Source organism: Tympanuchus pallidicinctus, unplaced genomic scaffold (assembly GCF_026119805.1).
Source record: "Tympanuchus pallidicinctus isolate F22 unplaced genomic scaffold, pur_lepc_1.0 scaffold6, whole genome shotgun sequence".
Lineage (NCBI taxonomy): Eukaryota > Metazoa > Chordata > Aves > Galliformes > Phasianidae > Tympanuchus > Tympanuchus pallidicinctus.
In genome coordinates, this window is record NW_026294780.1 from 22,252,853 (window position 1) to 22,277,679 (window position 24,827).

The 24,827-nt window shown below is 41.0% G+C and overlaps 1 protein-coding gene across 5 annotated transcripts in view; it reads left to right on the forward strand.

Annotated features, from left to right (window-relative positions):
• The first annotated feature begins 337 nt into the window (after nt 1–337).
• The window catches only part of DZIP1 (DAZ interacting zinc finger protein 1), a 38,843-nt gene continuing 14,353 nt past the window's right edge, over nt 338–24,827 (forward strand). For 3 of the 5 annotated variants that reach the window (XM_052705882.1, XM_052705884.1, XM_052705885.1), the window contains exons 1-11: nt 3,814–3,967; nt 4,112–4,185; nt 4,269–4,760; nt 10,327–10,411; nt 11,804–11,931; nt 14,803–14,964; nt 16,147–16,281; nt 17,321–17,383; nt 18,612–18,752; nt 19,582–19,630; nt 20,911–20,967. In XM_052705882.1, the coding sequence (XP_052561842.1) occupies nt 3,829–3,967; nt 4,112–4,185; nt 4,269–4,760; nt 10,327–10,411; nt 11,804–11,931; nt 14,803–14,964; nt 16,147–16,281; nt 17,321–17,383; nt 18,612–18,752; nt 19,582–19,630; nt 20,911–20,967 (1,525 nt within the window). In that variant the 5' untranslated portion in view covers nt 3,814–3,828. Of the gene's footprint in view, nt 527–3,813; nt 3,968–4,111; nt 4,186–4,268; nt 4,761–10,326; nt 10,412–11,803; nt 11,932–14,802; nt 14,965–16,146; nt 16,282–17,320; nt 17,384–18,611; nt 18,753–19,581; nt 19,631–20,910; nt 20,968–24,827 lie in introns of those variants that run through there. The other 2 variants (XM_052705886.1, XM_052705883.1) reach the window with 2 other exon arrangements.

Consider the following 24,827-nt stretch of genomic DNA (forward strand, 5'->3'; position numbering starts at 1 on the left):
CTTGAAAGGACCTTATAGGCAGAAGGGGGACCGACTTTTTACATGGTCTGATAGTGACAAGGGGCAATGGCTTTAAACTAAAAGAGGAGAGAGTGAGGCACTGGCCAAGGCTGTCCAAGCAACTGTGGATGTCCCATCGCTGGAAGTGTTCAGTGCCAGGTCGGATGGGGCCCTGGGCAGCTGATGGGTGGCAATCTTGCCGATGGCAAAGGGCTGGAATTCAGTGATCTTTGAGGTCCCTTCCAACCTCAGTCATTCTGTGACTCTGCATGACCTGCCCTGCTGCACCGATTATCCTGCGTGTCAAGCTGACTGCGGACAGCGCCGGGCTGAAAGGCTCTGCGGCACAGCGCGGCGTGCTGGATCCACACGAGTAAGAGCAGGAGGGGAGGAGGAGGCCCCGGAAGAGGGGAGCTTTCCTCTCGTGTGAGGGACCGCCCGGGCCGGGGGCGGGCAGCAGCCGCAGCCCCGCACCCCTTCCACGTCCGGCGGCTGGCTCTCGGCGTGCCCCCGCCCGCCGCCCGAGGTGAGCGCCTGTTGCGCCGCGGCTCAGCCCTGCTGGTGGGAAGTGAGCGGGAGCGGGTAGGCCGCCCGCCGGTGCCGGCGGCTTTGGCCGGGTGATGGAGCTCGGCTCAGGGCCTCCCGCAGGGCCCGGCCTGCTCTGCCGCCTGCCGCGGGCCCGGCCTGCGGGCGCGGTCAGGGCTTCGGGGTAGCGGGCGGCCCGGGGGACAGGAGCCCAGCCCGGCGTCCTACCCCGGGGCCTCGGCTCCTGCTCGGATTGGGATGGCTTTGCCCCTGTCGTGGAGTAAGCCTCAGCATGGAGTGCGTCTTAACTCGGCCTCCTCAGAACTGCTCGTTCGGGGCACTTGAGGCTCCGTGTCCAGAGGCTGTGTTAGAAATGTGGGTTCTGATCCACCTGTGTCTTTCCAGGGCCGCCTGGGCAGCGCAAGGACTCACCCAGGACAGGCACACAGGCAGCGCTTGTCACGGTTCAGTTATAGCGTGTTTAGTCAGGGCAGCATGAAGCTCTGCATGGATGTTCCTGACTAAATTATGTCAGTTGAGGAAAATAATCCACAGATTTGGCCTAAGTTTGCTGGTTTCAAACAACTGTATTTTAATTAAACCTGTGCATACAGGAGTTAAAGTCAGACTCTTATGTCATGTATGCTTTTTCAAGCTCCTGCTTGACACGCTGCAGGTGTGGTAGTTCATGAAATTCTCTTGTTTTCTGAGTAAAGAAATTTATCTTAGGTCAAGCATATAGGGCATGTTAGGCTCAAAGGTCTTGGGGTGATGGATTTCATTATATGTAACTTTGTGGTTCCTATTACTAGAAGCATACTCTGCTATAAATTTTCGAAATTTTTTTAAGGTGTTCATGGCACTTATGTAGTATTTGAGCATTTTTTTAAATCTAGCTACTTGCAAATAACAGTGTATGTGAGAAAATTCTGCCTTCTCACCGATGTGAGATTGATACTACATTTTGCTGAAATGTTGTCATTTCAGCACATCTGTAGATATCTTTGTGAAATTTAAAAAATGACATTGCAAGTGATGGAAGATAATGAGGGAACATGTCCTGAACCATAGTTATTGTAGTAAAATGTGACCAACAGGCTTAAGGCAGATGGTCCAAAAAACAGGCAGTAGTGCCAAATCTTTTAAAAGATTGCTTTCAGCTATGGTGGCTTGAATCAACAAGCAGGAGAGCTTGCTGTCCTTCATTCTTGATACTAATTTCACTGTTCTAGCTTCCACTATATTTCAGTCCACTCTGTAGTTCAATGAGACCTTTTGCTGGGTGAAGGTATTTTCTTGGAAGGGTTGATTTTCAACTGTTTTACAAGCATGTGAGGGGCAGAAGGGTGTAACTTTTCTTTGTGCCGACAAAGCAAGAGAGACATCCTCATGGTTCTTTGTGAATATGAAAAAGAAGGAGCTTCCTTCAGATTTCCCTTTGAGCAGGAGTGTGAAGAATTGGAGAGGCTGGTAGCACTTGAGTCTTCTGTTGCTAAAGTGTATGATCCTCCCTGTGACTAGTCTGGGTCTCTCTGATACTGGCTGGAGTTCGATAGCTGAGGGCTGAAGGAAAGGCCAGGGTCTGTGCTGTGAACCAGAGATGCATCCTGTCATTGTGGCTCAAGTGTGTGTGTGTGTTGGTCGCTGACTACAGGAAAGGTACAAGTGTTCAGTATCATACCTGCATTTCTCCTCACCTGAGGTCCATCTTTTTGCTGCACGAGTCTGGTACATGCCCACATTTCTTTTAGAAGGAAAGGCCTTGTGCAGCCCTGCTTGCCTCCTGGCACAGAGTCAAAATATAGCCAGAGTACATATAAAAAAAGTTGTGGTGGGCAGCACAGAGTAACTCTGTCCTAAGGATTACCATGACCATAGGTTGGATGTATGTATTCCAAACTGTGTCTGCAAAAATGAGGGGAGGCTATGTTTGTAGGAACACCTAGTGTGTTTCATTAGATCAGTTCACATATGTGGGAAAAGTAAAAAAGATTTTGGGCACAGCAGACAACCATATTAAACTACCAAGCTACATAAAACTAAGAGCTTGTGACTTCAAAGGGAAGTTAAAGCTAAAAAACCGTGGAGCCAGGCTCTTGTCAGCAGTGCCCTGTGACAAGACAAGAGGCAGTGAAAACAAGCAGGAATCCAGGGGGTTCCTTCTGAACACCGGGAAACAGTTTAGTGTGAGGGTGATGGAGCACTGGCACTGGTTGCCAAGATAGGTTGTGGAGTCTGCCTCTTTGGACATCTTCAGAAGTCACCTGGATATGATCTTGGGCAACTGGCTTTAGGTGTTGAGCGAATAACCTCCAAAGGTCTCTTCCAACCTCAACCATCCTATGATCCTGTGTTTCTTACATTAGTACATAAAACAGTGTTGTTCTAATTTGCATGGAAGTAGACATATGCTGTGATTTAGTGGTTGTCATACCATTGTTTTTATTGGAGTGGGCATTGCAAAAAAACGTAGATGAGAGAGGTGAGGCTCATTACAAGTTCTATGTGAGGAATTCCTAGGAATTGAGTAGATTAAAATCTTAAGGGAAGCCTGAGGGATGTGAAAAGGGGGCTGAGGAGAGCTAACAGGATTAGGGGTCTAACATGAACAACAAAATGAGGTTGAAGAAGCTGGGCTTATTTAGTCTGGTGAAGAAAAAGCAAAGAGGCATTGTAATAGTGTCTCACAGTTGCTTGAAGAATAGTTACAAAGATGTCAGAACCAATTTTTCCTTGGTGGTAGGAGATGGTAGGTGAGACACTAGGAAAAGTGTTTTCACCAGGAGGATAGCACAGCCAGGTATCAGGTTGCCCAGAGAGGTCGTGGACTGGCTTTTGGAGCCACGCAGAAGCCACAGCTGCTCTGCTTTGAAAAGAGGGTTGGACTGGAACTTTACCAGAGGTCTCTTATGAACAATATTTCTGTGAGTTTATGGTATAGGATGTAGATGCACCTAGAAGTGTATGCTGTGTGAATGTTACTGGAGAGGTATGTGTCTGGGAAGGACCCCAAGTGCGTTTAAAGTGTGTGTGAGGAAAGGACTGTAAGGACAGGTAGATGAAAACATAGAATGTGACAATACGGCAGAGGCAGCATTGGGGAATGACATATTAAGAAACAGTGACAGGAAGAGCAGATTTTTGGAAAAGAGTAATAAATCATAGAATCATAGGGTGGCCTGGGTTGAAAAGGACCATCAGCAGGACCATGAAAATGATCATCTAGTTTCAACCTCCTTGCTACATGCAGGGTCGCCAACCAGTAGAGCAGGCTGCCCAGAGCCACATTGTTTCTATGATTCTATGTTGTGGGGCCGTGGAAAGTCGGTGACAGCGGCTGACAGGAGGGAGGCTGCGAGCGGCACTGGGGTCTGTGCACGGAGCAGCCAGCTGAGGCAGTGGGGCGCAGCGGATGGACTAGACGTTGAGAGTAGTGCCACACGTACCGGTCCTGCGGCGGGGCTGGAGAACGCTGCAGGACGGCAAGAGGCGGGAGGGGGCAGCGGGTAGGAGCCGTGGCGGGGCGGTGGGGCGGGGCGGGACGGTCCGCGGGGCCGGGCCTCACTCCCCGCTCCCCTCCGCGCAGGCCCGGGCCGCTGCTGCCATAACAACGCGGAGGACGCCGGCACCGAACGGGACGCGAAAGACGGTCCGGACATGGTGAGCGCTGTGGCGGGCGGTGGGCCGGCCGGGCTCGGTGCGGTTCGTTCTGAGCCGCCTCTGTTCTCCCCTCTCTCCCGCAGCCCTTCACGGAGCGCGCCTATTTCCCGGCGGGGGCGGCCGCGGCCGGCTCTGGGTCGTTTCCCGCCTTCCAGTTCCGCGGGCGCCATGAGGGCCCGGACTGGCGGCGGCTGAGCGCCGTGGACGTGGGCCGGGTGTGGCGGGAGGGCGACGTGGCGGCCCTGCAGGAGCACCTGGAGCACGTCACCTTCTGCAGCGCCGAGCGGGAGCGCTGCCCGCACTGCCAGGGCCCCGCAGACCCGCTGCTGCTCAAGCTGCTGCGCCTGGCCCAGCTGTGCACCGAGTACCTGCTGCACTCGCAGGAGTACCTGAGCGCCCAGCTCAGCAGCCTAGAGGAGGCTCTGCGAGCGGCCCAAGCCCAGCGCGACCGCCTGGCCGAGGAGGTGGCCCAGCGTGCCCAAGAGGTCAAGGGGCTGAAGGAGGAGTGCCGGCGCAGGAAGAAGATGATCAGCACCCAGCAGATGATGCTGGAGGCCCGAGCCAGCTACCACCAGGTGAGAGGAGAGGGACTGTGTTCATCTTAAACAGCTGCTGAAACGAGGGTCCTGACAACAACAGGGGTAAGCTGACAACAAGAACTAAAGATATTTTTGGAAAAAAAGAGAACGGGAAGCTTTAAGTTTGCTGAGAAAGGCATAATGACCCTGTAGGTGATAACTGAGAATAATTTATTTTGCTACAAGGAAAGATGTTTAAAAAGTGAACGTTCAGTTAGTTAGCTGATAGCCTGATTATTATGAATTCTGGCAAGTGATGTCGTTGTGACCTTGATTAAACCGGCTAAACCATTTTTGGGACCTAGCTATAAACCTATAAACTTATAAACATTTTTGGGACCTCCTATAAACATCTTTCAGGTATCCTAACCTAAAATTGAGTTTTACTTAGACTTGTTCAATTGTGTGCAGGTATTCAACTTCTGACAGAAATTCTACTGTGTTTTGGTAGTGAGAGGAATGTGTGGAAGTTAAATCATTCAGGCATGTAAGGGACGAGTCCTAAGTGACTGTACTGGGAGCTTTAGATAGTGCCCCAAGAGACAGTTGAGCCACAGGGAAGAACCTAGTGTCATTTAATGTGAGTGGTATCTCAGCCACTTCTGGAACTGAAGCAAGAGAAGGGTCAAGAAACAGTCAAGTCATAGGGAGGGCCTGGTGTCTTAACCAATCCTGGAACTGGGGCATGTAAGTAGGGGCTATGGGATGGATTCTCTTCCCCATACAATCCCTCTGACTGATCTGATCCTGGATCCAAGACTGGTGATATCTCTCTCTCTTTCTCTCTTTTCTTCTCTTGAAGTTGTTAATTGAGACAAGGCTTACTTCGATTTCCTATACAACCACAGAGCTTAGGCAGATGTAGCTGTGAGAAGGCCAGTGTCTACAGGATAGCTGTTCTGTGGAAACCTCCCATTGTACTTGATGTTTATGCACGGACCTTGTGTGCTACTTCACCTTAATCCATCCTGAGAAGATTTGCAAATCTTAGTCAGTCTCCCCTCCCCACAGGTGGGATGTGATATATTAGTTAGTGTCACGGACAGGATCCCTCAATATTGAAAGGTATCCCTTAGCATGAATGCTCTTCCCAGTATGTGTGAGTGAAGAGAGCTGGGAATTGGCCTCAGCTATAAGCTGTGAGAGTTACAGGCAGTGGCAAGCTGTGGCTGCCCAGGAAATAGTGGTGCTTAACTGCTCCCCTGTTTTTGAAAAATTGAATATAAAGTTTGCCTCACCTCCTTAGGAATAGCATGGGCCCATATTTATATTTAAGGTCATGCTGGATGGGGCTCTGGGCAGCCTCATCTAGTGGTTGGTGATCCTGCACATAGCAGTGGGTTGAAACTAGATGATCATTGTGGTCCTTTTCAACCCAGGCCATTCTATGATTCTATGGCTGGCTTGTGGCTATGATTCTTGTGGCTCTGAGCCCCACTGAGCTGCCTGGTTCTGATGGGCTGTGGTTGCCTGCTGGGTGAAAGGTTGAAGTGCAGACGCTGGGCTGCTGTCACAGACATCTGAGAGTGCTGCATCATCTGTATCAAATCTTGTTTACTGTCAAGTGGTCCATAGCCTTGGATTTGCTCTTGACGCATCTGAAGTGTTGGATACACACACACACACACACACCCAAAAGCCCACGATACAGGTGCTGCTTCTTTCTGTAGCCTGTGTACCGTATGGTCAGGAAATTCCTAGGGTACATACAGCAGCATTGATGCTAGGGTGTAGCCTGTCTGCAGGTCAGTTGCCACTTTTCTGCAGTAGTGTTCTCCAGGCACAAAGTTTTTGTCCCTTATGTAACTCAGGAGCAATTCACGTTAGGAACACCAGTGGCATAGCTCATCCCTAGCACAACAGTCTGCTCCTTTTGCATATTTCCCAAGAGCCTTAGCTTGTTGCCATCTTTACTTATTTATTTGATGAGGGAATTGTTGTTCTGGATATAATAGAGTGGCTTGAAAATTTGTCAGCTTCAGCATGTTTCAGGACTGCAGATTCTAGCTTCAAATATAATCTAAAGTCTGCAGAGTGTACTGGGTGAAGACCTGATGTAAGATTTCAGGGTAGCTCTTTTTATTTACAAGATTAAAGTTTTGGGTTTTTTTTTTCCTTTTGTTAAAATCTTGGAATACTAACATTCCTGGTTGTTGAAATTCTCCTTAACACCATAGTTAAAGCACTGAGTCAATACAAGTTTTCTTATGGTATGCCCACACTTTGACTCACCATCTAGCATCAGTGTCCTCAGGCTAGCAAAGTTCTTGCAACTGGGGAAAGGCACCTCCCACATCCAGTTCTGTATCCCATAAGAAAACAGGTCCTTCCTTTCCTGCAAAAAGGCAGGAACATAAGTCACAGGATTTATTTTGTTGGAGATTTTAGGGATGGTTGCACAGTTTTCAAAATGTGGCATAGCAGCCTTAACTGTGAGAAGCAGCAATTTTCCACTTCTAGCTGCTAAGCTGACTCAAGTGTTTCTGTAAGGAAATGCAGGCTTCATGCCGTGGGAGTAAACATACATATTGTAAACTTGATGGGAACGTTGCCTCAATGCATGCATTTGAATGTTAGAATCACAGAACAGTTTGAGTTGGAAGAGACCTTTAATGGTCATCCAGTCCAACTCCTCTGCAATGAACAGGGACATGCACAGCTAGATCAGGGTACTGAGAGCCCTGTCCATCCTGACCTTGGATGTCTTTAGGGACATCCACCACTTCTCTGGATGGACTGTCTTAAGGACAAGCTGATACCATTTTAAAAAAGCCTTATTACAACTTACAGAGCAGTGTCTGTACTGAGTTGCAAAAGAAAGCTGATCATGTGCAGCATTGTACATGCAAACTTATGTAATTCTCATGCTGTGATTGCCAGCTAAATGTTACCAAGTCTTCCTGAAATGTTCATGGGATACAGCTGTCTCAGTGGAAGCTCAAGAACTTGGTAGCAAGTTTAGCTCATCACTTCTCTTTGATGGCATTCACAGTAACACAGAAATTGGAAATTATTTCTCATTTTTAGTTTCATTTCCCTCTTTCCTCTCTATTAGTAAATTCTCAACTAATATCAATGTAAGTTACTTAGTTTCATGTGGGAAGAGAACATTCAGTTAGCTGTGTTATGTTGAATAAATTCTGCAGTTCCAGCAGTGATTTCAGGACTGTGAGTCTGAATGCCAGAGTTAAAATGAACTCTTTTCGGGGTTTGTAAATGCAAGGCAGTAGAGTGTTCAGTAAGTGTAAATTTATGATTTATCAGTGCTATGATCTTGGCATAACTACAGTGGCAGATAATAGGAAGTTTGCAGTTGTTCCTCAGGGGTTAGTTCAGATTTCTTCTTGTTCACCCAGAATCTTGGTTGTTTTGTAGACGTCTCTTAATATCTATTCACATCTTTAGTTTTTCGAGTGCAGGCACACTTTTTTTTCTCTTAACTGTAATATGGAACTCAAATTTAATGGCTTTAATCTACCACTAAAATAAATTCAACTGTGAACTGCTACAATAAAATGATAATTACCTAAATGTCTTAAATTTATGACTCTTGCCAACACCTTTTGTTTTATCTGAAATTTTTATTGTAATACATTTTTCACTTTTTGATGCTTTGCATGCAATTATTTATCTGTTTATGCACCAGGTTGCTTGACACACAGCACATTGCATGTAACACAGCTACTGGTAGCTGCAAGGGTAGTGCTACATAATTCAGACCCTAGATATTGCCTGTGTTAGTCCTGTTCCCTGCAGTAAGAGCTTGCTTTCACTAGCAGCACCAACCTGACGTGAAGTTTGCGCTTGAATGAATAACATGATTTCACAGCCAATTTAATTCCCTAAGTGTTGTGCAATCTGTTACACTGTAGGCTCCCTCTTGGTTTGGTAGCAGTGCTGTGCTGTTGCACTGTTTGTCTTGGCTTTGGTTTTTGTGTTTGCATGTATTTGTTAGGGTCTTATGTCTGCATTTGTCCATCAAAATTTGTTTTAATGGTTCATAGTTTCAGGGTTTACTGGAAGATACCTCACTATTACTGATAGTATTTTCAATATTAGATGAAATCATAGAATAGTCTGGGTTGAAAAGGACCACAATGATCATCCAGTTTCAACCCCCCTGCTGTGTGCAGGGTCGCCAACCACCAGACCAGGCTGCCCAGAGCCACAGCCAGCCATCTCACATCCACATGGGGCATCCACAGCCTCCTTGGGCAACCTGTTCCAGTGTGTCACCACCCTCTGTGTGAAAAACTTCCTCCTAATATCTAACCTCTCAGTTTAAAGCCATTCCCCCTTGTCCTATCACTATCCACCCTCGTAAACAGCTGTTCCACTTCCTGTTCATATGTTCCCTTCAAGTTCTGGAAGGCCACAATGAGGTCTCCCTAGAGCCTACTCTTCTCCAAGCTAAACAAGCCCGGTTCCCTCAACCTTTCCTCACAGGAGAGGTGCTCCAGCCCTCTGATGATCTTAGTGGCCCTCCTCTGGACCCGCTCCAAGAGCTCCATGTCCTTCCTGTACTGGGTTCCCCAGGCCTGGATGCAGTACTCCAGATGGGGCCTCACAAGAGCTGAGTAGAGGGGGACAATCACCTGTCTCTTCCTGTTGGCCACCCCTTTTTTAATGCAGCCCAGAACACAGTTGGCCTTCCAGGCTGCAAGCACACACTGCTGGCTCATGTCCAGCTTCTCTTCTCCCAGGATCCCAAGTCCTTCTCCGCAGTGCTGCTCTCAAAGAGATCTTCCCCCAGTTTGTATAAATATGAAATCTGGAACTTTGATTTTGATGACAAGGTCTGGAATCCATTGGGTCAGTATTTATATGTTCATATCACAGTACAGAAAGAAAAGGATTCAGCTGAGTATTTGAAAAAGAATTCTGAGAAAAGGTTTCTCATTCCTTCTGTCTAAATCAGTTAGGGGCTTTGATTCACAGTCTTATCAGTACGTTCCAGACATGTAAATAAAGCTCCTGTTCTTGTATTTTCTATCTGTTTCTAATATTCTGAACATTACAGTGATATACTTTGAAGGTGATAAACTTTTTTCCGAACAGTTGGAATTTAAGTTGGACTTCAGATGTGACTGTGAAGTAGAAATTGTCATACATCCCATTAGAATGCAGGACAAGTTATAAAACAAACCTATCGCTTTTTCTATTGTTTGTTTTCTTTTAAATTTGCTTTGTTTCTTTGTTTTTTTGATGAAGTTTGCAACAAAGGAACTTAGTAAAGTTGTCTATGCAGATGATGAAGGATTATCCTGAGAGTTCCTTGGCTTTTATTAAGAGCCAAAGCCTATCAAGCCGTAATAACTTTTATCAGTGTTTGACTTTCTTCTTTGTTTGTGTCTTCCACATTATTACTTTTATTACTTCTTTTTTTTTTCTTTTCCTTTTAACTCAATTCCTTTTTTGCTTGTCTGGGAAAATAATAATGAGATGAGAAACTTAGAACAGTCTTTCTTCATAGATTTTTCAATATACATTTGATGCCTGGACAAAATAATATAAACGCTGCTATATATACCAAGTAATAATAATTGTTATCTGTTTTTTGTAGTGTCAGTTCTGTGAGAAGGCTTTTATGAACTATTCCTTTTTACAAGGTCATATGCTAAGGCGTCATCCAGAAGAATGTCAGATTGGTACGTACTTCAGTTCTTTACAGTGCCTTTTCAATCTATTCCTGCTGAATACTTCAGTCAGTAGCAGACCTCAGAGCACAGTTGTTTTTCTTTAGCTATACGTGTTATAAAGGAGTAGGTAAACATGAACACAGTGCAGTAACAAAAACTCATTTTGTGAATCTAGGTGAATGACTAGTACAGAAATAATCCAGCTTACCTGAAATCAGTTTTGATAGGATCAGACTCTCCTGGACTAAGCTGACTGTAAAATATGATAAGAACAAGAAACTGTCGAGAATAATCCAGCTTCATGTATCTGTGGTGATTTTGGTTGCTATACCACTTTTATTCTTTTCTCTCTTAATTCAAAAGCATTTAGTTTCAAAAGTACTGCTCTTAAAGTTTGCTTCGTTCATTCCTAAATTCTCCCCTTCCTAGTACACTGCATGCTTGTGATTTCTACTAAGGACTAGCATGTATCAGGAAGGGGCAGTGACTGGATAGGAGGAAAAAGAAGAGCATTAATGAGGAAAGAGAAAGGGAATCATCTTGCAAGGTGTGAACTGCATCTTACCAAGCAAATAAGAAAAACAAGAACAGTGAGTGGTTTTCTACTGGTAGAGTGGAAGAAGGAAAAATCTCCCGTGGACCTTATGGTTCATAAAAAAAAAGGTTGTGAAAGGAGCTGCACAGCCAGTTGAACTAACTATCATATAAAGGGTTAGCCAGAAACTGTTGTATTTGATTCACATAATTATTCTCTATAATGTAGTTATACTCTGTAATGTAGTCATACTTTATAATGTAGTTATACTCTACGTTGTGCTTGGATTCCCAGATGATGAGCAGCATAGTAAATCCTTGGTAAACTGATAAAAGAGGTTATAATTTTGGCATATTTTAAACTTGAAACATTTTTAAAGTCCTTCACAATGGCATTCCCCCCCTCACTCATTCCAGATAAATAATTAGCTAGACTCGTTATAAAAGTTACTTAGAACAAATTGAACCTAACAGAAATGATTGAGGTCCACTTAGTCCTTCACAGGTTCTTCTTGGAGTCTGTATTCCTTAGACACAGAGACTTCTTAGAGTCTGTGTTGTTTAGATTCCTATGGTACACCTTAAAATTAGTTGATACAATGCTTTTCTTGCCAGTGGTTTATAAAACTACTTCACCTGTCTCTAATATTGGTATTTTTCAGTCTTTATCTTCAAATAATTTTAGTGGTCTGGAGAACATATGCATTTAAAAGCTTCTTTGGTGAATGTTGATAGTTAGAAGGGAAGTTATTTGAGTCAAGCTTGATGAAGATGTCACACTATAGTGAAGCATTTGGGGTAAGGGACACTTTTACAGAAATTGCAACCAATGTTTTTAAAATCAGGTTTTTTGTCTTGTTTTCCTAGCAGAACAAAAGAGGAAAGCGAAGACAGACAAATTGCAGGATGAGATTGAGAAACTGAAGGAGCAGTTGCAGCTCACCAAATCCCAGTTAGAAGCAGAACAGCAAGCTAACATGGTCAGATTTTCCAAGGTAATGTATACTGAATAACATGAACTTCAGAAAGGAGGTAGTGCCTTAGTCTGTGCTCCCTCCTTTTGTAGCTAGAATGGAGCAAAAATGTATCCACAGCTTGCCTGCCTGGCAGAATGTTGCTTGGGCAGTAGAACTTAGCAACCCCACCACTGTGAATTTTGAACACCTCCTTTCCCTTTACTTTTTCTTTTACGTGTATCTTTAAATTAATACTTCAGGCAACTCTTCTCTTAGCACTGAACAGTTAGTTGATAAGGCAGGCATGGCTGTTAAAGCAGCAGATGGAATTGGTCCTGCTGTGGTGAAATATAACTTATATTTAACATGATATTTTGTGATGGTTAAAAACTTCTTCAGATACAACTAATTTCACGTGTGACCTAGTAAACTAAGATATCCTTTTTGCTAGTAGAGATTTTGTTCTTTGCTGCAAAGAGACTTACTAACAGAGGTGTAAAACAATTTAAGGTAATGCAGCTTACTGAGAACTTGCATGTCCTAACAGGATTTAAATACTAGAGGCAAGGCAAAAGCAGTCTTTGTGCTGTGTGAATTTAAAAAAACCTCTTAAAACAGAAAGATTTAAAAGCAGTAATTATTTATAATACAATGAAGGCATAATTGAGTGTTACTGACTCTTGTGGTTGTGCTTCCTGTCTCGTAAAAAGAAACAAAGAATCTGTTACCTGTTTAATTTTTTTTCATCTTCATAATTTCAGACCATTTCACATTTTCCATTTTTGTTTAAGTAAGTGCAGTTGGATAGTTAGCCATCAAAATATGGGTGGATTTTTTATTTTTTTATGAAAGAAGGGCTTTGAGGAGGGAATTGTTGGTATAAGAGAACTGGATACTTCTAATGATTGAGATAAACACTTATCCTGGTGTTATAGTTTGCTCTGTATTGTGTTGAAAAAGTAGAGTACAATAAACCTATTTGATAGAGAAAATTCTCAGCTATGAAGCACTCATTTTCAGTCACCACCATTAGCTGCGCATTTTCTCCAGCGACAAGCAAGAGCTCACATGCTGTACTCCTAAAACCTTTCACCAGCAGAGATGACTGACTGTTGCTGCCACCCTTACTGAAATACACCATTCACAGCCTCACTCTGCTGATGTTCACTCTTTGGTCTCCAGAAACGTTCAGCAAGAGTTAATGAATGTCAGCAAGCACAGCTTCTGCATGGAGAGATTCAGTTACCCATCTCTACTTCACATACACTTCCATGCCAAACTCTTTGATACCATCTGTGGCACAGCAACAAATGTAATGGGGTATTGTTGGGAGGGTTCAACTTCTCCTGCATGCATGTCCAACTTTTTGGCTTGCTTAGGTTGCATTGATTAAGGAGGAATTGTCTCGGGCTGCTGTTTCAGTTGGTGTTACAGCTGGAAAGACTATTGTGGTGAGAACAGGAAAAGAAACAAACAGGGAAGAAATGTTGACCTTTATCTGAAGATGCAGGTTCACAGGAAAGAGTCCACAGATTAGAGATCTCTAGAAAGAGAACCTTTCCCTGTGGCAGTCAGCACTTATATGGGGTATAAGGAGGGGTGGAGCCAGGCTCTGTTCACACGGGTGAATTGCCTTCACCTGTGCTCCCATGGCTGACTTGGTTCTTTCCTCAGTTGGTCAGTCATTGGTTCAGGCCCTGACTCTACAGTTCCTGCACAGCTGCATGTAAGATATGTAATACAATTAATGTATATAAGTAACAAAGCTTACTTTATTTTTTTAATATTTCTTATTAGAAGATAAGAAGAGCAACAAAGACATAAAACTAGTGGAATATTTTATCTTGGGCTAACGTGATAAAATAGGAGGCTTTACTTCCAGAACATCCCTCATACAAACAGACTTGTGTACCTGAAGCGTTGTTTTTTTTCTTAGGGTTTGGAGCTTATTCATAGCAGCATAGAGCAGTTGTTCTTAATAGTTTAAGGGCCTGTTTTGATGTCATGTGTCTTAGCTAAGACTCTTAACTATAAGAGGACTGCCTGAAATGTTCTAGGGCTACAAGCTGCAGCGTTATGTTGGGCTTTTGAAACCTCTTTGTTTTTCTGGGATGTTAGAGAAGATAGAGATATGAAGTACAACTAGATGCAGATTGTCTACTGGGAGTCCACAGTCAACTCAGGTGTCATTGTGTCCAGCAGGTAACTGAAAACATCTTCCCCATCTTTTATGAGAAGATTTGCTACTGGGAAGAACTGAGATGAAAAACTTGAAGTTCTTGGTCTGCAGTCTTCTGTTGAGTTGAAAGGATACAGAAGATCTTATTCTTCTTAAGCATGTTGTTAGTGCCTGATTCCTCACGCAGCTTGTAGTAGAGCTCATTGGCAAAGGATGGCTGCAGTTGCTAAAAATGGACCCAGCCAAAAGAAGGGGATTGCAAACATACAGCAGGATAAACTGAAGGTTGCTAAGTTTATGAAGTTATATCAGGCTGAGGAATTCCTCTGAGCTGAAAACGGTTGGCAGCTTGAAGCCTTGTGAAGAGTGTGCGTTTGCTTGCTCTGCAGTTTTCCTTCTCCACATATAGACTTATGGCCTCTTTAAGAAATATGGTACTGAATTAGGTGCACCTTTGATATGTCCACTTAAGTTGATTCATGTGTGCTTATTCAAAGAAAAACACCGAATTGCCAAAACTTCTTGAACCTTACTTGTTTTCCTGTATTGTTTTAGCACCAAAATTCTTCAGAAATGTATTGGTGTTTTTTGTTTTTATGTTTGTTTTTTCCCATGCTTTTAATATTGCAATGTGTCCCCTTGAAAGTGCCTTTTTTCCACACGTTGTCTGCTTGGAGTACTGTTATATGTGAGTGAAAATATAATTGGTAATGTTTTAAAAATAATTTTAGGAATGTGAACAGCAAAAATCAAAAGAAGAAGAAATTCTACAATCATTTCATAAATGGAAAGAAGAAGAAAAAGCCAAATTGGCTGATGAAATAGAAAAAGTGAAAGATATGTTTATGAAAGAGCTTAAGGAGTTGTCTTCGAGAAATTCAACGTTAGAAAATGTAAGTGTAGCTTTTCTAACATTTTAAGACATGAATCCTTTACGGTACGTGATGAGCTTCAGATATTTATGATGCAGTGTAGTCATCTTAAAGGGCTTCTTAGAAAACTTATAGATAATGGTGACATCATAGCTGTAACTATATCCTTGTAAATGGGTATTTTACCTAGATAATTGCAGCTTGTTTTTAATGACTGTTTTGGATGAATGATGCCTTCAGTTACCAGGTCAGTATTTTCCTACTCCTCAACATTTTAAGTGACTGTTTATAGATTAGTCATAGAATCATAGAATCATAGAATCACCAAGGTTGGAAAAGACCTAAAAGATCACCCAGTCCAACCGTTCACCTATTACCAACAGCTCCCACTAAACCATGTCCCTCAACACAACATCCAGCCTTTCCTTGAGCACCCCCAGGCTCGGTGACTCCACCACCTCCCTGGGCAGTCCATTCCAGTGCCTCACCACCCTTTCTGAGAAGTAATACTTCCTCATGTCCAGCCTGAATCTCCCCTGCCGTAGCTTGAAGCCATTTCCTCTGGTCCTATCACTGATGACACGAGAGAAGAGGCCGACCCCCAGCTCACTACAGCCTCCCTTCAGGAAGTTATAGAGAGCAATGAGGTCTCCTCTGAGCCTCCTCTTCTCCAGGCTGAACATTCCCAGCTCCTTCAGCCTCTCCTCATATGGCCTGTGTTCCAGACCCCTCACCAGCTTTGTTGCCCTCCTCCCTCCTGTCAATGCTGTTGCTATTGCTGTCTATTGGACATGCATAATACTGGTATTCTCATGAGTGACGTGGAGGGGACTGATCTCTGCCTTATAGTCCTGACGCTAGAGCTGCATGTGTCTTCACTACAGCCAGAAGAAATGCTTCTCATAGTTCTGACAAAACCAGAATTGTAAAATATAGGTCGGAAAAAATACATGTGACATTAACAAAGCACTGAGATTTTGTGAATGCTAGTTTCTGTGCATATTTGCAATGCATGTTTATGTAGGATGTATGTGTTAATAATTACATGAAATTGTTTGGATGATGAACTCGTGAGAAAAGTAAAGAATCTGCTCTGATCTATGTGTAGTTATGTCTAATGTACATTTTGTCTTAAATGACAGTTCTGTAAAATAAAATCTTTGTATATGTTTGGGCCTTAATTTTCCTCCCCACTCCTTTCAGCAACTGTTAACATTACAAACATCCAGTATGCAGAAATCCAATTTAGGGACGCTGAAGGACAGCCATGAATTCATGGAAGAGAAGCCTCAGAGTACTCAGGATTATCACAAAGTGGTTAAACTTCTTGAAAAACAGGTAACACAATTTCTTAATGCATTGCTTTTGACAGACTGTTCTTGTTCTTTTTTTATACATCTCTGAGTAGAACTTTAAATTCAGAAGTAAAATGTCCATCCCTATCAATGTCTAAAATAGCTGTTCATAGAATTCACTACAATCTCTGTAATAGAAATTGAGGAATTATTTCTCTTATACTTTATTTTTATTCTTTTATTCATTTATACTTTTAATAATAAAGAGTATCTAGCTTTACTAACCATGGTTTGGTTGCAGTTCAGTTCTAGAAGGCTCTAATAAACCATTTATGTCTGCTGATCCGTGAGGCTGTTGGAAAGAAATAATGAAAAAATGGAGTTACTTGTTTTCTGAGGTGAAAAAAAATATGAAGATGCTTTTGGACAGTGCTGGCCAACCTGTGGTTTTTCAACCATACGACGCACTTGAACCTGTCTTTTGAAGCTTCTGGATTGGGACTGTATCATCTGACCAGGACAGATGCTGGGCTGGTGAAAAATTGTTGGACAAGCCTAAGTCAGACCATAGGAAAGAGCTGAGAAGGGTTGAGGCTGAGATAGTTGCACTGAGACTCGCTTGCACATCCAGGTCCAGATATCCAAAGCTTGAGTTGTGAGGCCTTTGTATATAGGCCTTTGTATATATGAATACCCAAAAACCTTTTTACTCTTGTTTCGTGACACTTTGTAACATACATTTCATACATCTGGGAACTTGAAGGGATAGTGCTGGTTGCTTCTGCTCAAAGATGTGGAAAATTTTAGTGCTACTTCATTTTTTATTTTGTTAAAGAAAATTCAGTTTACTCTAAAACTCATGTATTAAGGTATTAAGCAAAAATGTAGTTTTCAGAGCAACCAGTAGGAAAAACCTCACTCAAATGTATAAAATATGCTGATGAGTGCTCTTAAATGTGGGGCTACTCAAATTTCATATAGTCAGTAATCTTTTTCATACCAGTCTGCATGTGTTGCAGTAGATTTTAATTTGTTGTAACACGAATTAATACTGATTTTTTTATTTTTTATTTTTTGTTCAGGAGAGTAAATGGACGTCTAGAATACAAGCCCTTCGTCAAGATCATGAAACAGAAAAGTCCCTGGTAAGTGACACAGCAAGCCACATATGCTAGAAGGAAATGGAATTCTTACTCTTGGAGTAGTTCTTGTAGAGTAATACATCCTCTGGGGGTTAGAAAGCCAAGATCTCAAGAGTATCTACAAGTGTGTCTTCCTAGATGCATTTAAGATCTTTGTATTCCAGTTGTAGCAGGATGTTGAAGTTTCTATTAAGGCCAGAACTGAAGAGGAATTTGTCATTTAAGAATCCAACAGATGACTGCAACTGTACCTGTCTTTTGAAGGACTTGCAACTAATTCTGTGAACTCTGTATTTGTTTTCTGTGTTGTGTGGATATGCTGTATAGTTGAGATATAACCTGCTGATATGTAGCTTTCATCTGCCCTGCACCTTCAGCTGCCATAGAGCTACAGCATGTCACAGTCTTTTTTTCCTCTTTTCTTTCATTTCCCTGCTGCTTTTTCTGTTATAGCTCTCAAACTCAGAATCTGTTCAGCTTTTCAAAGAAAAAATACCATGGCATTCTGTTTTGCATTGGCATATCTATTTTACTATGCAGATCTTTATTCCTCAGGGCTTTTTTTTTTTTTTTTTTTTGTATGTCTGCATTTCTTTTTAATCTCTTTCCTGCTTTGTTTCTCTTGCCTCCTTTCTTTTCATTTTCCTTTCATCTGCGTGACCATGTAAGAACTGAGCAGATCATAGTGGTCTGGCCATTACTTCTCCTCCTTTGGCAAGAAAGCAGTGGGGAGGAGCCATGGAACATTCCCCAAAAAGGATGTAGTTTATGATACACCCACATACATGCAAGAATAGAATGAGGGAGGAGTAATGTAAGTATTACTTTTTAGATGGTGCACCTAAAATATTGTTTTCTTTCTTCTACATTCACAGCCATTATATATTAGGTTTTTCATGCCAATTCACAGTTTTTCTCCTTAAAATGTTATTTTACACGATTTATAACCCAAACATTTTTATATAGTGATAGGCTTTTTCCCATAATCTTAATTTTAGGCAATCTCAGCAATGTGTTTGCATGCCCCCTTTGTTGTATTGAGATTCAGGTGGACTTTGTTGTGCAAATAAAATATGATTTAGACAAAGTCCCAAAGAAATCAAGGGATGTTACGTTCTTGCTGAAAAAAGTGTTAAAAATACTTAAAAGTAATATTTGTTTGTTGAAATGTTATAGCATTGAACTATTTTATGCAATATTATTATCAAGCTGTTTTTCTTTTGCTTTCTAGCTCCTATCACAGATTGAGAAGCTTAAATCATCAGTGAGAGAAGACCTGAATAAAAATAACACCTTTTACAAGAGAAGGATAGAAGAACTGGGAGAGAGGCTTCAGGAACAGAACGATCTGATTATTACACAAAAGAAGCAGGTCTGTTTTGTGAAGCAATCTGTTTCAGAGAGCACAGGAAACAGAGAAACATTTTCCTGTATAATCTCCAGTTGCACTGTTAATATTACCTGTTGGTGAGAGTATTACTGGGAGTATTTTGGTTACACTTTGAAAAGGACGTTCATAAATTGAAACCTGAAGAAGGGATGCAGGGATTAAAACAGTATTTAGAATGTAAGGTTTAACAAACCAAATGTTTTAATAAGTTCTACACCAAGTTAAAGGGTTATTCGATGGTGGTTACCAAAGCCCTCTGCAAATGAAAAATTTCTGATAGTGAACAGGATTTTGTCTGCCACAAGATGATTGTAATGAGTTCTAGTGTTTGAAATATGAAAATGTGACTCTTAAGCAAACTGTTAAAGCTGTAGAGCAGGCGGGAGAACTGTTGATAGATTTGAAGTCAGTGTGTATGTTAGTGTTTCCATGGAGTGGAGATGGCCTTCCAAACCTGACCGTGAACTGCTGAAGCATGAAGTATTGAAATGCTACGTACTGAGGTAACTCATAAACATGCTTTCATTTCACTTTATAGCTTATATTATACGTAGTGTGTAAAGTAGGAGCACAATGAGTCTGTTAAGATAACAAACAGAAATAAGTCTTAACCATTGACTAAACGTGAGTGTGATACGCATTGAACAGTAGAACAGAGTTCTACAGAACTGTATGAAAAGCAGTATTTTTCTCCCATAAGCAATAAGTCCTGGAATAGTACTGAAACTAGGTATTTTATACTAACTATACGTTTCTAGATATTGAGCAATTACATTTTAAACTGTTCATGTATCTGTCTTTTCTCTTTTAGATAAAAGAGTTGTCCACAAAATCAGTTGCAAGCATCAAACCCTCTCATAGTAAGTACAAAATGTGAACAAAAGCAGATTTTGTTTCTGATTTGAGCAGGTTGTCTGATACGAATCTTATAAGTCACAAAAAATAGATAGCAACTTTTATAATTAAATGTTAAAATCAAATCAACATTTTCATTTTCATGGGGTGGCTACCTGTAACAGTGTTTTTGTGCCTCTTGATTTCTAAAGTTCATGTTCTGCAGCTTTGAGAGCACGCAAAATACAAAGCTTATGTTTTGAATAGTGAAGAGATGTGAAAGCAGTACAGTACCACTGTTTTGTATTGTGCAAACAACTTCTGGTTCTTTTCTTTATGAAGTGTCATTTTAATTGTCTTCATGCCTGATTGTCCTTAGCCTGTGGAGCCCACAAAAGGGGAAATACTTAAAGGGCAGACAAAATGGATTAATGAATCAGTTAAGATGCTTATGTTTACAGAATTGTAAGAGCTCTAATGATATTTTTTGTCTATGCAATGCCTTATGAAATTTATTACATGTAGCTAAACCTGTCAGTAGCATTTTTGTGATGCAGTCTTGTACCACGAATGTCCCTATTGTTGATGCTGCAGTTGTAGTGACTTGGAATAGATTTACTGCAATGGATGATGAGAGCTGGATTAATTCTGAGCTCAGTTTGCTTTATTAGCTGGACACTGGTTTGAACTGAGTCTTAACAGCAGGGAGTAGGTTGGTTTGAGGAGTAAACAACCACAGTATGGCTGTAGAGCTTCTCAGCTGGACCTGGTCGTACTCTGCAATGCTGCAGTATTGACAAGTATAATACTGTGAAACACTAGGCTCAAAAACAGGGAGCCTAAGACTGTAGAATTGATGTGTAAGTTCACTTAACAATTATGCACAACACATGGTATAGAAAGGGTTTGCATTGATCAGTAGGAGGTGTGGAAGAAGTAAAGATACAAGCCTTGATCAGAATAGACTTTGCTTTGGGGCAAGGCTTCTTCCCTGTGACACAGACACCATGCATACGTGACCAAAGAAGTGATCTGACCAGGGAAGTTTTGTGTTCCAGTTCAGTGATGGTTTTGTTACTGGCTTTGTTTCCAGCTTCTGGAGTATTATAATTATTGAGCATACACAGAGGTTGTAGATTTGTTGTAAAGGACCATTTTTTACTTTGCAGGCTACTTGCTTTTCCCATTAAAGCAAAAAATTATGTAGCTCGTAATAATGATTAAATATTGCTGCATTTCTGAATCTTTGTCTGTTATTATTTGTTACAATATTTTTACTTTATTTTTCACTTCTATGCTCTTTTAGCAAACGCTGCAGTTGAGCATCTTGAAGAATCTAAATCAAGTCTACCTGTGATGTATGGTGAGTTTTTGCAATAGGTTCAGATTCAGCATTTGTGAATTTTAACACTGCTCTCAAATGTGATCACAGCTGTGAGAACAGTTACATTTAATGAATGCAATTTGAATCACTTTGCTGCATGACTGCACTGAGGATTCCTTTGAATTACTTGGAAGGGGATATACTGAAAAGGAAAAACAATAGAATTGAGAGTATTTCCTAGCAGGCTCTTACAGTGTTGAAGTACATAAAGGTCAATGAAAATAATAATGAAGAGGAAATAGATATATTTTTTTCTCTTAGAAATTGGTTTGCTGGTATATGCATACACTGGAATTTTTACAGAGGAAAATAAGTGGAGATATTTGTTTTATAAGCCTTGAAATACTATGATTTTTATGTGACTTACGTCAAGGATGAAAAAGAGCAGCACTAATAATCAAAATAGACAGTCATCACATCTAGATGGTTCCTCCAGGGTCTCAAATAGATCACATATGATGATACATATAAAATGATGTTGCAGAATCAAAGAATGGCCAGGGTTGGAAGGGACCTCAAGGATCATGAATCTCCAACCCCCTGCCACATGCAGGGCCACCAACCTCCCCATCCAGAGCCCCATCCAACCTGGCCTTGAACACCTCCAGGGACAGGACATCCACAACCTCTCTGGGCAGCCTGTTCCAGCACCTCACCACTCTCTCTGTAAAGAACTTCCCCCTGACATCCAACCTAAATCTCCTTTCCCTCAACTTAAAACCAATTCCCCTGTCCTGCTGTTATCTACCCTTTCTAAGAGTTGATTCCCCTCCTGTTTGTAGGCTCCCTTTAGGTACTGAAAGCCACAATTGTAGGGGAAAAAACAGGAACCTTAACTTACATTGTTTGATGCTTTGTGAAAACAGTTTTCATTTTCTCATTATGCAAACTAATGGCATTGTTTTTATAGCAATAGTCTGTGTTAAATTCTTACTTGCAATTCAAGTAATAAAGTAATATGAATAATGAACTTTGAGCAAGTAAAAGGCTTAAACCTTAAAAGCACTCGTTTATTATTTATTTGAATTATTGACATAAATATAGATTTATTATTACAATTTCTCTTATTTTTAAAACCTGTTAGAGAAGAAAGGTGGTTTGTCTAAAAAAAGTACGTAATTTTACTTTTTCAACAAATTCAGAAACTTCAGAAAAGACATGGGGAAGAGAGTGGGCACAATGCAGCAGAAGTGTTACATAATTTGATCAAGAGTGAAAAGATTAAAAAATGAACAGTTGATGTCAAAATACTTGTAGTAATTAATAAACTAGGGAAAAAGGGATTTTTGTTTTATTAAGTTATTTGAATGAGACAGATACTTTTGACTAACTTACACTGGACAACTGTTCACTGCTAGAAGCTTCTTAAGTTAAACTGTACCAAAGTGAATTGTTGTGTGGAGAAAAGTAGTACCATACAGTAGAGTATTAATAATAGTACTATAAATAATCCATTGATGTTTTCATTCAAAACAGCTTTCATTCCACCAATGCAGCAGTGCTGATTCTAGCTGAGAAATCTCACAGGAAGTACTTTGGTTGAATTTAAGAACTGAGTTTCATCAATAGTTCTGCTCTTAAAGACTTATGTATTTGACAATGCTTGTCAGTCATTGCTTTTTTTAGTGCATTCACTTTCATTTCGACTGAGAGAAAACAACTCTATGAACACTATTTTCTGTGCTCTGACAGTTTAAATCAGCTTATTCAGTTACCTTTCCTGATCTCTTGCTGCTCTAGATATTGAGTTTTTGACATCTTATGAAACTTCTCAAGATAAAATGTTTGTTCCTGCCATTGATATAAAAAAAAGATTCACAATCACTTTACTATGAAACCTCAAATAAGGCATTTCCTTCACATTCTTATGCTGATTATTATTTTATTTATCTCTGCAGGTCTCTCTGTCTGTCCCCTTTCTTCCCTTCTGGATTTTCTTAAAATTTACCTTATCTAATTTCTGGATAAAAAGGTTAGCAGAAATTATAGTGACTTTTCCCAAAACTTTCAGGACTCTTCAAGGGATTGAATTACATATGGAGTTAAGATATCATGGCCACATTTCATGCCCTGTGGAAAAGAAAATGCTTCTGGTAACATCTGTATACAAGTTTATTTAGTGTACATCATCTCTGAAACCAGAAGAGCTGAAGCTTTCCTACCAAACAATTACCTGCATTCAGAATATCTTTCTTGTCTTTCTTCTTTCTTGTTTGAGAGAAAATTAATGTGGGAGAGAGCTCTTTTACAGCTTAAGGACGCTTTTCAAAGTTGCTTGGAACTTTTCCAGTTCAAGATTACTTCTGTGTGTTTCAAAGCTGTACACTTAGAAGATACTCACGTTACAAATGAGCTATCCTAGGTGTAAGGTGGAGTAACTGTTAGCTGGGTGCTTTTGTGACGATGCTGTGGATTTCTTATTCAGGCTCTTGAGGCAGCTGTAGGTTTGCCCAGATATAATTGAAGTCCTTCCAAAGATGACTCCTATCTCATTAAAAGGCAACAGGTGAATTATAATTTATCTCTTTTTAAGTGGACTTTGGCTTCTAGATAGCTCTTGAAATCCTGATAGTTGTTCAATATTTAATCTTTGGTAGGCCAATAATACTGGGTTGAATTAATGGGCAATCTAATTAATCTTTTGCTTTTTAGCTACTGTCTTTAAAACCTTTGACTCAGTCTTGACATGTCTGAAGCAACTGAGGAAAAATTAGTCAAAGTAGTCTTCCTAGACAGTTAACAGAGAAAAGAAAAGGGACACCTTCAGAGTTTGGTTCAGCTGAACTAAGATCTGAATTGCTCTTTGAAGCTGAATTGCTCTGTGTCTCTTAAGGAGTTGACTATAGGAGTTTGAGATGACTATATTCCTACCTTAGAGACCTCAGGTAAGTGACTGAAATGTATCATATTTAAGAGTAGTAGTTTAAAATTTACATTTATGCTGCTTATGTGCAGTATATGGCTACCTGTTGATTAATTATGAGGAAAATGTATTATTCAAAAACGGCAGTCAAAGAGACAGGAATCAGGGATTAAGCTCTTAGGATGCAGAATTTGAGTATAAATGAGAAAATTCAAGGAGTAAGCAATGACTGTAACCATGGCTCGCATTCCTTGCGTCAAATTACAGCAAAGAGGCATATTTCTATTTATCCTTGGTTTTTATTTGCAAGCACGACGTGCTTACTGTGGGCCTTACTTCCCTGTTGTACAATTGTACACTTCTGTTCAGCCTAGAAGTACTTTAACATTTCATATCTCAGAATAAATAGACAGGATTTCTGCTTCAGGTACGGACCAAGAGACTGGTTTTTCCACTAGTACTATTGAAATATTGTGAGGGCTTTTTTGTTGTTTTTTTTTCCCCTTAGGTAAAAACACACAAGTAATATATGATGTGCTGGAAACACAAACAGGCTGAATTCTTCACTATTGTTATTACGTTTTCCTATTCTTCCTGTATAGAAATTGTCATCAAGTATTACTTAAAACAGAAATTTAATGATTAATCAAAGTATTCCAGACGCAATTATCTCTCCACACGTATCAGCTGGCAGAAGACGTAGTCTAAAAGATACAGAAAAACACTCTCATCATTGTGGAGGTCATCGTAAGATTGCTGGCCTAATGATAATTAGTATTAATATGGCTGGGTTCAGGCCAGCAAGCCAGTGATATATGACAACCAGTTTGCAGTAAGCTGGTGTTGGCAGCTACTGTTTAGTTTGGTTCACATCTGAACCTGGTGATAAACCTAGGATTATGTTTAGGGCTGATATTGGCTGCTGACAAGCGATGAAGACGTGCCTAGAGCTTGCTCTATAGGCTAGATGGAGGAT